We start from the raw sequence: 12,914 nt of genomic DNA on the forward strand, positions 1-12,914 counted from the left end.
ACCTTAGGAAAGGAGTTCATTAATGAGCTCTTCAGGGAAGCTGTGTTTGTAAGCGTAGGTGTATGTGGGTGTTTTTAACTGACAGTGGAAAAACACCACATCGCTGCAGCTCTGTATCCAAGGCAGTTATCACCACTACGCAAGCGGAAAACCCCATGTTTGGTTTTTTTGGATGAAAGTTTCGTGAAAATGAAGGATACGGCAGACAAGTAGGTAAAGAAAGGAGCTGGGATGGACAAGGAGGGAGGAAGGTGAGAATGCTGCAGCTAGGAAAGGAGAAATGCTGGATTGAAATGGTAGGAGTTTACTGGAGAAATGAAAATCTTTGTTTGCTTCAGTGCAACCTTTAATCAGTGATTCAATATCCGCTTTAATCTGGAGAACCCACAGAATGTATTGTCAATTTTCATGATTCTGCAAAGAATGTTGTAAATTTCCCCGCTGTGGGATCAATAAAGGTTTAATCTATCTATCTATCTATCTATCTATCTATCTATCTATCTATCTATCTATCTATCTATCTATCTATCTATCTATCTATCTATCTATCTATCTATCTATCTATCTATCTATCTATCTATCTATCTAGCTATCTAAGAACAGTATTATACACGAGTGTCAATCTGGACAAGTAGAAAAACCTGCAAGGCTACATTCTAGTAAAGCTATCCTAGTTCATATATTTTGATGAAATGGCCTTTCACTCATCGTTTTTTCATTTGCATTTTTATATCCTTCATCTCTTTTCTGGTTTCCTCCATTGTTACTTATTGTGGTGTGTTTCTAGACTCCATTTTGTTGGTGTGCTTATCTGTTTGTCACAAAAGAGCGTGGCCCCATTTCCCCTAAATTGCAGAGTGTAAGAAATGTGTGTGAGTAAAAACTGCATGCAGACTAATGTGCAGCCCAAAGGCCTCTACCCGAACAATGGAATCGCAGACTCTGTGTTCTTTTCTGAAATTTTTATGGAGGATTTTGATGTCAGAATCCACATCAGGTAGTGAGATGCAGACCCCACTGTAGTGTTGACATTAGTATTGACAGCATCCGAGTGAGAGTGCAACGCCCGTCACACCATGTGGTTTACCGCTCCCTGCTCACCCAATAGCATACAATGACATCACCTGCATTTACTCTCTGTCTGTGGTCATTATTAATAATCAGGATTTGAAACAGGCTTTAGAGGTTGACAAAAAGTCATCCCGACACATTTAGATCACATCTTCCTACATTCTGAGCAAAATCACACCTTAAAAAACAAGTCAGCACAAAATTGCCATCACTGATGCTGGTCATGTCGCTGCAATGGCACACCCATCTCTGTGTCCTGAGCTGTTCCTTCCCACCCCTCTCAAATTCAATCTTAGCAGCCAACATTTGTTCTAACAGCTATTCTCCGTCATCTCTGATGCTGTCATGTCCAGAAGAGAATTTGTCAATCCTGCCCACTGTCGTCTTTGTATTTACTGTGTGCATGTTCACACATTCAAAGCGCCCTTTTTCGTATGAAAATGTGAGATCACACAATTGTCTTTTAACAATTTCATGAGTTATTTCTTTTGTTTCATCTGCACTTGTTCAAACGCACTTCAACACAATAATCAATTTTAGGCCTGCAACATTTCAGTGACTGCCTTAAGCAGTAAAACCTTTTTCAAAAGACTAATTCATAATAGATGTAAATGTTAGTTGCAGTCCCAATCCAGTCTATAATCCAGACACTTTTCAGTTATTCTTTAAATAACTGCAATCACATCAAAGGAATACGCAATAGATGCCTAATAAACTGCATATATGCACGAATAGCAGATGTCTGTAATTGAAAAATGAAATGAGACAAAAATAGGAACCTGCGAGGAAAATTAAAACGACACTCTAATACCAATATTAAAATAGATTTAGATGCAAAAAAAGGGGGGGGGGGTGCTACGGGGTCTGTGCTGTAATTAATCTGCCTTTTAACCATGAGCACCTGCTTCACGATGACATCATCTTTAAAAGCCAAGGACATTTGATGTGGTTGCTACTGACTCATTAACAAGATCGTTTTCTCCAGCTTTTCAACCGCCATCAGTCTCCAGTGAAGGAGAGACACACACCCACACACTGAAACACTCCAGCTCACACACGAGTCATGCGTTTAGCCTAATGAAGAACTCTCTGTTGTCTGTGTCGGATCCAAACGCAAAGATCACGCCACTTCTGAACCAGAGGTGCAGATGATGCATCGGTTTTCGCTGTGAGTAGATGATTTCTCGTAGATTTGTCTGGCTTTGGATTAATGAAGTCATCAATCAGTTGTAAAGCGAATTTTACTGCTCGCTCGTTGTCATCTTGATGGGAAGCAAATCTCATGAAGTGCATAAATATGACTCCCTGTCTAATTATTGTTAAACAGAAAAACAAGCTACATAGCAACAGCTGCTGAGAAGATTGACAGGCGGAAACATGGCAAGTGGTGGAAAGGATGACAGAGAGAGAGAAAGAGGAAACACAAAAATACAAAGAGAGAGAGGGGGAAGACAGCGGGGGGGAGGCAGAGATGGAACGCTTAAGCTAAAATGAATCTGTATTTGAGTTAAACCTCTTACCCCATGGTAATCATACCCACCGCTACACTCCTCCCCCAACCCACCCTGCCTCCTCCAACTGCCTTCAAAGAGTTGGAAGGCAAAAGTAGAACATCGACGGGTAAACATGAGATTCACGGAGAGACGGATAGAGGACGGGAAAACCAGGGGGATGCTTAATGAAAGCCCTCTTTTTAAAATATTGATGTATTACTATGGAATACAGCTGGGCTTTGGTTTAGTTTGATCTAATCTGAATATGCTGTCAAATCATCTTATCATATATTACATTTTTTAGATCTCTGGCTGCAATCAGTGATTATTCCCATCACGGAATAATCTTCACATGTCCTCCTTAGTCTTCTAGTCTAACTGTCAAAACTAAATGAAATGTTCAATGGATTGTCTCTAGCAACTAAAAACACTACATGCTCACATTTGAGGGCTGAAGAAAGTGCATTATTGCGATTTATACTTTAAAATAACAAGCTATCAATTATCAAAATAACTGTTGATTTCTGTTTATTGACTAAATCATTAGTATTTATTTTGACTAATCATTTCAATCATTTTCGGTAAACCTTACATCATTTGTAAGTGACTAGTCTTATTAATAATTGAAATTTAAGGACAACATTGAAATTAAAACATACAATCAAGGCTCTAGTTTTAGATAGATTACATACTAATGAATCTCTATGTGAGGATACTTTGAAGATACAAAAGTTAATAGTCAGTTATTTATTTTCCCCCCTGTTTTTATTCATCTTTGAACTGAATCCAAAAGGGTACCAGAGCTCCACACTGCATTCTTATGGCCTAACAACAACAACAACAACAATATAATAACAGAAAAGACTTCCCATAAGGCTGCGTAAAGACTGTTGTATCAGCAAATCTACCAAAGATGTAATCAATGAAGGTCCATGGAATGGGTTCTCAGCACTGGAAGAGTTTTTACATTTTGATATGCCATTATAGTCTTCACTAAACAACGGCAGGGGGTATTTATGATCAAAAACCACAGTCTATCTTGATGGAGTTCATTTCTACATGCATATTTCTGTAAGACAAAGCCATAAAGGGATAAATGAAGCAAAACTGAACACCATCACTTCCTATTGATCCTGTTTACAGCTCTCAGTTTACAGACCTCTCTGTACTCCAATCTTAGCAACAGAAATGACATGTCATGTAAACTAAAAGAAATGTTGCCTTCATTAATTAGTGAACCGGAATCATATGTGTTTTTTGCATATTTCCAATGCAGAGAATGCTTGCTCAGTGTCAGAGAAAATATAATCTGTCATAACGTCTGTCATGCTGGTGCTCAGGGGAGAAAGCTGGTCCCCCCAACAGATTATGTTGCCCATTGGAAACAGTGCGAGGGTTATGTAAGGCAGATTACCGTACCACACTATCACCACCACCGGTGGCTTCATCCAGGAATCAGTCACACTCAGAGGCACAGAGAGAAAGGGAAGCACGCACAGACAAATACACAGAAATGGTGAGAAAAACAGATGAGCATAATGAAATGCGCAAATGTACCTTCTGTTTCCACATCCTCCACGCTGCAGCATTTCATCAGTCTGATTTTTTTGGGCATGTCATCAGTCCAAAAGTGGAAATCAATAGGTGACCCAAAATAAACTCAAACCACTTCTGTACTTCCGAACGCACATGAATCTTTTTGAAAACAACACAATAAAACTGTTCAGTCTCCACCTGCTTCAGATAACAGGGGTGATACAATCTGCTGTTCTTCACATCTTTCAGGGTCTGTAACAGTGGCTTTATTGTCTATAGGTGAAATGTCAACTAAAAGACTTCAAATGAATGTGGAGTCAGTGACACAACACAGAATCAGGTCAAAAGAGTGCATAAAGGAAGATTATTACATATTATTCCTGCGATACAGTTAAGATTAGCTCTCTTTGGCCACTTGCCAAAGCTGTAACTTTAAAATATTGATGTCATGGAAAGAACTGAGCTCTGAAATCTGAACTAAGGTCACTGGTAGCCATGCAAAGAAAATCAGGTATATTGATCTCATATGATCCATCCATGAGATTGAACTACACTAAATCCCATATGAGTGCATGCCGTGGATATAAAATCCACAGAGAGTGGGTGGGTTGGGGTGGGGGGGCTAATGTGATTGCCTCTGTAGGACACAGGACATGTGGAGGCAGACAGAGACAATAAAATTCTGTTGCATCATATGCATTATTGGGCAGAAAGCCTCCGTTATCCTGATAAATACAACAATGCATTACAATGTACTTTTAATGTAAAGAACATAGACTTTCTGCCACTCTGTGTCTCCACGTTCCCCTACAGTATATAGTAGCACATTACTAGTGTACCAATACGATTACAAATAATTGTTTTTTGTTGTTTAGTAGCGTACAGGATCTATTCTGTTGTGTTTGGTGGCACAGAGGAGGCCTCACAGAACCAGATCACATGCAAGTGCAACATATGAAAATCACATGGAAGTAGAAACACAGTAAAACAAACTATCTACTATTCCAGCTCCTGAACCGTATATTGCAGCTCCCTTCTCATGATTTCATTCAAATCACATCAGAATGTTCCAATGATACCCATCTTACGAGGCCTAATTTATATCCACACACACTACAGAAAGCCCAAACCATATCCTTTCAACATAAACAACCTTGGAGAGAAATACTGTAATCAGCTGTATCACTGATTCTGCATCAAATTATCGATCCCTGCTAAGTGCCAGTAGGATCTCGCTAACAGTAGTGCTTAGACAGAGAGAAAATGCGAGCGGATTTGTCGCAGAGGTCACATTAGAGGCGTTTGAAACAACATCAATATCACTGGGACTTCCGTAAATCATTGTTCGGCAACATGCCCTTGCCTGGGTTGGACTCAACAGGGCGTGGGCCTCACACGGAGAATGCGCAAAGCGAGTGACTGTCGCGACAGCTGAGGATCTATTTGATCGTTTGCTCATCTTCGCACTGTTGAAAAACGAATAAGACACTTGTCTTTCATTAGAGCTGTCTTCTCCATCCAACCATCACTTCCAAAACATAAACAAGCAGCACTGATCGGCTGCAGCACCTATAGGCGCGCATGGAGGCAGCAGCAGGCCTCGCAGGTTATTCAAAATATCTATTCCTACCCAGGGTTTTTCACTGCAGTCATCAAAACAAATCGGATGTCTACGCTGATCGCCTCCACTGTCCTGTTTCTCCTCTCAGCGGCCGTGCGCATCGTCCGCCATCCCACCACTGTCACCCTCCGTGTGAGCTTCTTACCTGCAGCCAGGAGGAGAGAGGGAATGGAAAGTGGATAGGGAAAACATCTCAGCCCTGTCCGCCATCTTCTTCCACAAATGACTCAGAGCGACTGCAGAAAATCACGGAGGGAGCGCAGTCCATTCACAATCACGGGGCAGAGCGCGGATGCAGCGGTGGACAGAGGTTTCTCTCTCCGCGGCCCCTTACAGATGCCCTCCCTGGCCGCAAGCCTTCAATCAGACGAGCCTGCTCAGCACCATCAAATCTGCAGTCAACCATCCACACGAGCAGGACAGGCTTGTGTGTGTGAGAGAGAGAGAGAGAGAGTGTGTGTGTGTGTGTGTGTGTGTGTGTGTGTGTGCTGGGGTTTGTCGGGGTAAGAAAAGGATCTTCAGAGACAGGCTCCGCGGAAATCCCTGCGTCCCCTCGATATGTCCACGCGAAGCATGAAGCGCGCAGTTTGGTGACCGCAGTCCGCGTCTAGCTCGCCAAATGTCTGCTGCTGTGATGCTGCCTGTGGCACACAACAGATAGGGGGCCAGCAGTGCGGAGACAGGCAGAGACAGAGGAGGAGGAGGAGGAAGAAGAGGAGGAGGAGGGAGGTGTGAAGCGATGGAGCTCTAACGTCAGAGCCCAGCGAGCAGGCAGTCCTGAGTGGATGCAGCCAAAGCCTTTCAGGTTCAAGCTGCAAAACAGTGCAGGAGGGGGAAAAAAACAAAACAATACTGCATCTGTAAAGTTTTTTTCTATTATATGAATTATTATATTATAGTGAAATGCGCAGCCAGAACAAACCAGACGAGCAGAGGTCTGTGGGGAGATCACTTCAGTTTTGTGTCCCTTTGCTTTTAAAGTATGGAGAAGATGGACTCCAGTTACATCCTGCTTGTGTCACTCACACAGATCGTGTGATCCATGAGCATAAAGATCAAACAGCACAATAAAATACCAAGGCAAAGACTGAGAGGAAAATGTGCTGACAGGAGAGGCGCTCAGTGCAACAGGAAATCAACCAAGGAGCAGATCAATAGAGCTTAAAGGCAGACAGAATGAAAAATGCACGGTAACCTGCACCTTTTCAGGACACAAACAATTCCAAATACATCCATCCATCCATTATCTATACACCGCTTATTCCTCACTAGGGTCACGGGGGGGCTGGAGTCTATCCCAGCTAACTCGGGCGAAGGCAGGGGACACCCTAGACAGGTCACCAGTCTGTCACAGGGCTACATATATAGACAAACAATCACTCTCACATTCACACCTACGGGCAATTTAGAGTAATCAATTAACCTCAGCATATTTTTGGACTGTGGGAGGAAGCCGGAGTACCCGGAGAAAACCCACGCATGCACAGGGAGAACATGCAAACTCCATGCAGAAAGATCCCGGGAAAGCAGGGACGCGAACCAGGGATCTTCTCGCTGCAAGGCGAAAGTGCTAACCACTACTCCACTGTGCAGCCCCTCAATTCCAAATACAATGCAATAAAACAATGCACAAAGAGGAACTCTTCAGGGTAGCACAAAACTGGTTAGTTTAGTGGAAGGCTCTGCATGTAAAACAGATGAGTACAAAGCGGATTTACTGCAACTATTCACAATAATGATAATAAATTCAATAGTCTAAGGAATTCCCATGGCTTTCACACAACATAACTACATGGTAGCATGCAAATCGTAGGTTACTTTTAGTAGATGTTTATTTTGAGACTATAATTTACCTGCATTTTTTAAACCTGTCATCAAAGGCTTATTACACAAAACACAACTCAGATTTTTTTTGACTCTTCCCAGAAAATACATAAAATACCGGCAAACTGTAAGTTGGCATTGAGAGTTATAGTTTAGTATAGCTAGAGCTTTTCATTTAACCCTGGAATATGCAGATTCTAAATCAAAAACCGTCATCGTGCTTAACTGCGCAGGCGCACTGTGGAGCTGTTCACTGCCTGTGGTGCTGGAACTGTGCACCTTGCTGAACTGCAGTTTGCCACATGTGCCACACGAGGACGGTAAATAGTCACTGAGTGAAAACCTGACAGCACACATGAACAGGTAGATCCACTACATGTATTCGTGAGGATTCACACGTTTTTTTGTTACACAGTCAGCAACAATCTGGAGAAACATGCAGCATAAAACCCACTCTGACTCAGTTTTGCTTTATTTTATCTTTTACATTTTTTTCCCAGACTGCATGTTTTCAATACAATAAAAATATAGTATTGCATCAGGGAGACAGACTGAAGCAGGTTTTTTTGTTGTTCTTTTCATAATTTCTTCATTCTGCTTGGTGTTATATTCATTTTCTTCATCATAGTCTATTTTATTCCTCTATGTTTATTTATTATCAAATGTATAGCGTATGAGAAAAATAGGGAAGCGTTCCTATGAATGACACAAGTATTTTACACAACTGCGTTTTTATTTCCATCACATTGAAAGAGTTACAATCCATGTAATGAACAGATGGGATCTAACATTTCTCATAACACAAAGGGGAAATGTAAAACGAGTTACACTTTTGCATGAGGGACTTTCTATTTTCTTACAGTTTTACTATGGTTTTGATATTTCAGATTTTGACCACATTTAAAATTTATTCCTTGTTTAACCAGATGTACCAACAAGAAGCAAGAGAATAACATATAGACAGTCATGAAGCAATGCTATTGTGTATTTTGATGGTCTTGCACATGGCTGGAAATTGTGTTAAGCCACTGGTTTGTCTGCGATGGAGATCGGACCCATTCTGACATCACCGACCCACTCGAAAGCTGAGAAAGGCAGACAGAGATCATGTTATAGCACAGGAGGCATCACTGTTGTGGTCTTACAGTCAGAAGCTACAGTAACTCATCCATATGGGAGATGTAATGTAACATCTACTCTGAAATGTATTAAAATTCTGAAATATGTTAACAATATGACATCAAATACTTTAGATAGTTGATCTTCATATAACATACTTTCAGTCTGAGTTTCGGACACGTCGCGAATCTTCCTTGAAAGAGTAGCAGGTGGGTTTGCTCCACCGGTGGTACCCCAGCTACTAGTTACAGATCCTACTGATTGAAGCTGCTCACAGGAGGCACAGACTGAATCCGCTCTGCTGATCTCTCTCCACCTTGGTCGAGAGAGAGAAATGTAAACAGTCAATACCAAAGCAAATATTATCATCAACACACATGAACACAACCAGACTTACCCATCAATGTAGGAGCATGCTCTGTGGGTTTGGTCAACGGAATAGGCGGTCGACGTTGCTTTCAATCGGCAGGTAATGTAGAGCTGTTGGAATAACAGAGTGGTTGGGATATTTTAAGATGTAACTCTGCAGCATTAGTGGTGCAACAGAAAATGATGACAAAATTAGCTCAGCCTTGGAGATGCATACCATTCCACTGTCAGCACCCTGGAATCTGAAGGCCTCCAACTGGAAACATAGCTTATTTTCTTCAGGGCGAGCCACGTACCTTGAGGAAGAGCCTGTGATTCTGGCATCAACAAAACACCTGCACACGAGGAAACCGCACAGAGGAATGTCAAAGATAAATATAAATGTTTTGAAGTTTGCCGTGGTCTTTTCTCACTGTACAGAAATACCCATTAAGTGACTTTACCCATTGTTGTCAATGAAGACATATCTGGGGCTGGAGGTTTGGTCAGGTGAAAGAGTAGCGACACAGTGCTCCACATAAACACGGAGGGGAACATGGAAGTACTGATGGACCTTAACATCAATATAAATCAGGTCTCCCAGGAAATACTGGTAGCTTGGCCTCTCATATTGCCAGTCATCTGTGCAATAGGATACAACATTTTAACAATGTTTGCAAATGCATATATACACGTGTGTGTATATATATATATATATATATATATATATATATATATATATATATATATATATATATATATATATATATATATATATATATATATATATATATATATATATATATATATATATATATATAAAAAACATAGCACAGCATAAAAGTTAAAACATATGTTGATAGATTGATCTTAAACTTACCAGTCATGAGACTCATGGTGAAGTATAAGAATTCCTCTGCCATCTTAGCCGCAGAGAATGGGACCCAGATGGGATCGAGAGGAAGGCTGCTCACATTGTGCTTTCTAAGTGATTAGACATGTTTCCTTAAAATGCAGCAAACTAAAGTAATCCTCACAATGAGGTGCACTTACCATTAGAATATTCTATGATGAGATTTGTTCATTTATGGTAACTGGATTTGCTTATTTAAAACACAGCAGATGATGTTACACATGAGGATAATTCTGTAATTTTATCTGTTTATGTTTCGTTTGTTTACTGACACACATTATATTGACAGTCTACGCACCTTTGGTAGTGGCATTCAACAATTACAGCAGCTTTGCTTGTCCTCACCACGGGAGAACCGCCCACAGGCTGGGGATTGTAGTTCAGGGTGAAGGTGTAGACAAGGGAATCTTCTGTTGTCTAGTAAAGACATTTATACAGTAAAACGGAGAATCACATGTGAACATGTTTAATAGTCTCAACATTTTTCATTTCATTCATTTTGCATTGTGCTTACCACTAATTCGCTCTCACAATCTTGGAGTGCTGATTCATAAACCAACACTTTCGCGACAGTATCCTCTGCAACAGGACCACAGTTTCCAAGTTTTAGGTCAGCCGGGTTGATAAGCTGGCCAATCCCAAAAAAATCCCTCTTGACTTCCACGTGAGCTTGACTCTCTCTGCACTCAACAGCAACAGTTGCGGCAGGAACAGGATATCTCAGCTCGAATGGCACATCAGGTTTGGGTGCAGGCGTAGGAGGTTGAGGGTATGTCCAGGTAAGTGGTTGTTCAAATGTCTGCTTTTGCTGTGGGGGCTCGTAAGGTTTCGGTTCCTGTGGCTTTGAGTATACAGGTTTCTGGGGCATGTAAACACCACTTGCCCACTGAGCATCACAGAAGTTGCCCAGCAAGGCCAGAGCCACAAGACAAACAGCAGGACACTTCATCTTCACAACAGCGAGTGATCTGAGGAGTTCACTAGATGCTGTAAAGTAGGTGCAAATGCACACCTACTTTTATAATACACGGTATCTGTTTACTTCCATTACATTCCCGCCCCTTCAGTTGGCCATTCCACGTCAGGCTTCATGAGTGCAAACCTCAGCCAATGAAATGATTGTAGCTGCTGATAAAAACCTATGACAGCCTCTGCAGCTGGGTTTTGATTATCAATTAATTCAGGCATAAAATATGACTGTTTCAAGCAAATTGCTACAGTTGCATTTTCTTCAAACAAATGAGAAAATACATAAAAAAGAGTTACCAAACATGTACTCAGAAAACAGTGGTCAACAAAAAGTTATGCTGACCCTGGGTTAGGTTTACCTGCCCTCAACATGACCGCTCAAACTCACAATTATGCCAAAGTACATTTTGTGAAGGTCTGTGAATCGATATAGCTCCAACCAGTATCACCTGAAATTAACCAAGAGAGAGCAAGTGTCACATTCACCTGCACTAAGTCCAGGGAACTTCAAGATGGTATAAAATGTTAAATACATGAATTTGGGAAGGAAAACATTATTGAGGTAGAAGACAATTGAAAAAGTCTTGATTCATTTCAGCATATGGTTTTATTGGTTTAAGAAGTAGACTAGTTTCGATCTAATGAGAACTGTTAGAGGTCAATTTACCAAAGTGTTTCACTAATAGCTAAGGTCATTACACATTTTGTCATTGTTCTTGCAAAAAAGTGCTTGAGGAGTGTATTCTTCTATAAGATTCCTCAATTAAGTGAAATTTTTGGTCATATTATTTTATGAGAAATTATTTTATTAGTATACTCTATACTAAATTCATGCAGATTGTCAAAACTTTGATTCAAATCAATCTTTCTTCTAAATTTTGTTCTATTTGTTATTTGTTTATATAGACACAATCTCCACAAGAGATTTTATTACGTTTATTTGTTAATTTGTATGGTTTCAAAAATCACTGCTGTTTTTTTCACAAAATTGTTTTATTTTGTAGATTTATTTTTATCTTTTGCACATTTAGAAAGTTTTCTGTGACAAGCTCTAAAAAATTAAAATAATTTGGTGAGAAATGTTAGAAAAAATCAAGAAGACAAATATTAGCCATGTTTGTAAATGGAAATAAAACTTTTGTTTCTACAGGATAGCACAAACAAATATTTTGTCAGTATGTTAGTCTGCTGTGATCACATGTTTTCAGATCTAAGATTTTGGTTCTGAGATTTCACTTAATTTTAACATCCAGATTAGATTCAGATGAATAAACTATGAAACCAGTTAATATAAATACAAAATACAATAACCATAAAATGTTATATCATTTCTGATATATATTATTTCATTCGAAATATTTTCAAATTCATTCATTCCATGGAAAACTAAAGCTACTGTAACCAAAATCATGCCAGTTAGAGCAACATTTAGGATAAAATAAACTACATTTATAGCCACTGTGTAGATATTTGATGGTACAAAATATGCACCACAACAAAACAAAAAAATAAAAGAAAAAGCAATTGGCACAATTCCATTTACACATTCCATAACTGAAAAGGAACAAGGAGAAGACACTATTTTACATGAGCCTCATTTAAAACATATGTAAACAACAGAAACAGATGTTCTGTCACTTAGAGTCACTTCGTAAGAAATGCATACAATGACATGGGGAAAAAAACAAAAACAAAACAAGAGCAGTATGGAATAATTTACTCTTAGTTTTAAAAAAAACACCTCATTAAGACTTCATACAGTCTATTATTCTTTCTTGAAATAAAAAATATTCATGCAGTGTTTTACGTATATTTTTTAAGAATTCAACCACACAAGTACACATCTGCTTAAAATAGTTCATGCATATTAAGGCTTAAGATAAGTTCTTGTTCTGTGGTACTTGTCCTCTTTTTTCCCTCAAGTAAAGATATAACTAATTCTATAAGTTTTTAGGAAATGTTGCTCCAAACAATTGGACATTGGAAGAGTTTTGCCATATACCCTCTGATGACCTGTTAA

The 12,914-nt window shown here is 39.7% G+C and overlaps 2 protein-coding genes across 3 annotated transcripts in view; both read right to left on the minus strand.

The window, feature by feature from the left end:
* Nucleotides 1-6,415, minus strand: part of mapk8ip2 (mitogen-activated protein kinase 8 interacting protein 2) — a 32,101-nt gene extending 25,686 nt beyond the window's left edge. For both annotated transcript variants that reach the window (XM_023293178.3, XM_023293177.3), the window contains exon 1: nucleotides 5,867-6,415. In XM_023293178.3, the coding sequence (XP_023148946.2) occupies nucleotides 5,867-5,931 (65 nt within the window). In that variant the 5' untranslated portion in view covers nucleotides 5,932-6,415. The remainder of the gene's footprint in view (nucleotides 1-5,866) is intronic.
* A 1,844-nt stretch (nucleotides 6,416-8,259) lies between these two features.
* LOC111583217 (zona pellucida sperm-binding protein 3-like) lies at nucleotides 8,260-10,928 on the minus strand. The gene is made up of 8 exons (XM_023292194.2): nucleotides 10,440-10,928; nucleotides 10,224-10,342; nucleotides 9,893-9,996; nucleotides 9,477-9,654; nucleotides 9,251-9,368; nucleotides 9,062-9,144; nucleotides 8,823-8,980; nucleotides 8,260-8,630 (listed from the first exon to the last, which is right to left on the minus strand). The coding sequence occupies exons 1-8, from the start codon at nucleotides 10,872-10,874 to the stop codon at nucleotides 8,566-8,568; spliced, it is 1,260 nt and encodes a 419-aa protein (XP_023147962.1). The 5' UTR covers nucleotides 10,875-10,928; the 3' UTR covers nucleotides 8,260-8,565.
* Between the last annotated feature and the right edge of the window lie 1,986 nt (nucleotides 10,929-12,914).

Source organism: Amphiprion ocellaris, chromosome 3 (assembly GCF_022539595.1).
Source record: "Amphiprion ocellaris isolate individual 3 ecotype Okinawa chromosome 3, ASM2253959v1, whole genome shotgun sequence".
Taxonomy (NCBI): Eukaryota; Metazoa; Chordata; class Actinopteri; family Pomacentridae; genus Amphiprion; species Amphiprion ocellaris.

Coding starts and splice junctions, on each gene's coding strand:
- LOC111583217 (XM_023292194.2), bottom strand. CDS start 10,874: ATGAAGTGTCCTGCTGTTTGTCTTGTGGCTCTGGCCTTGCTGGGCAAC. Junction 10,343..10,439: donor ATTGTGAGAGCGAATTAGTG/GTAAGCACAATG, acceptor TGTCTTTACTAG/ACAACAGAAGATTCCCTTGT. Junction 8,631..8,822: donor GTCCGAAACTCAGACTGAAA/GTATGTTATATG, acceptor TGCCTTTCTCAG/CTTTCGAGTGGGTCGGTGAT.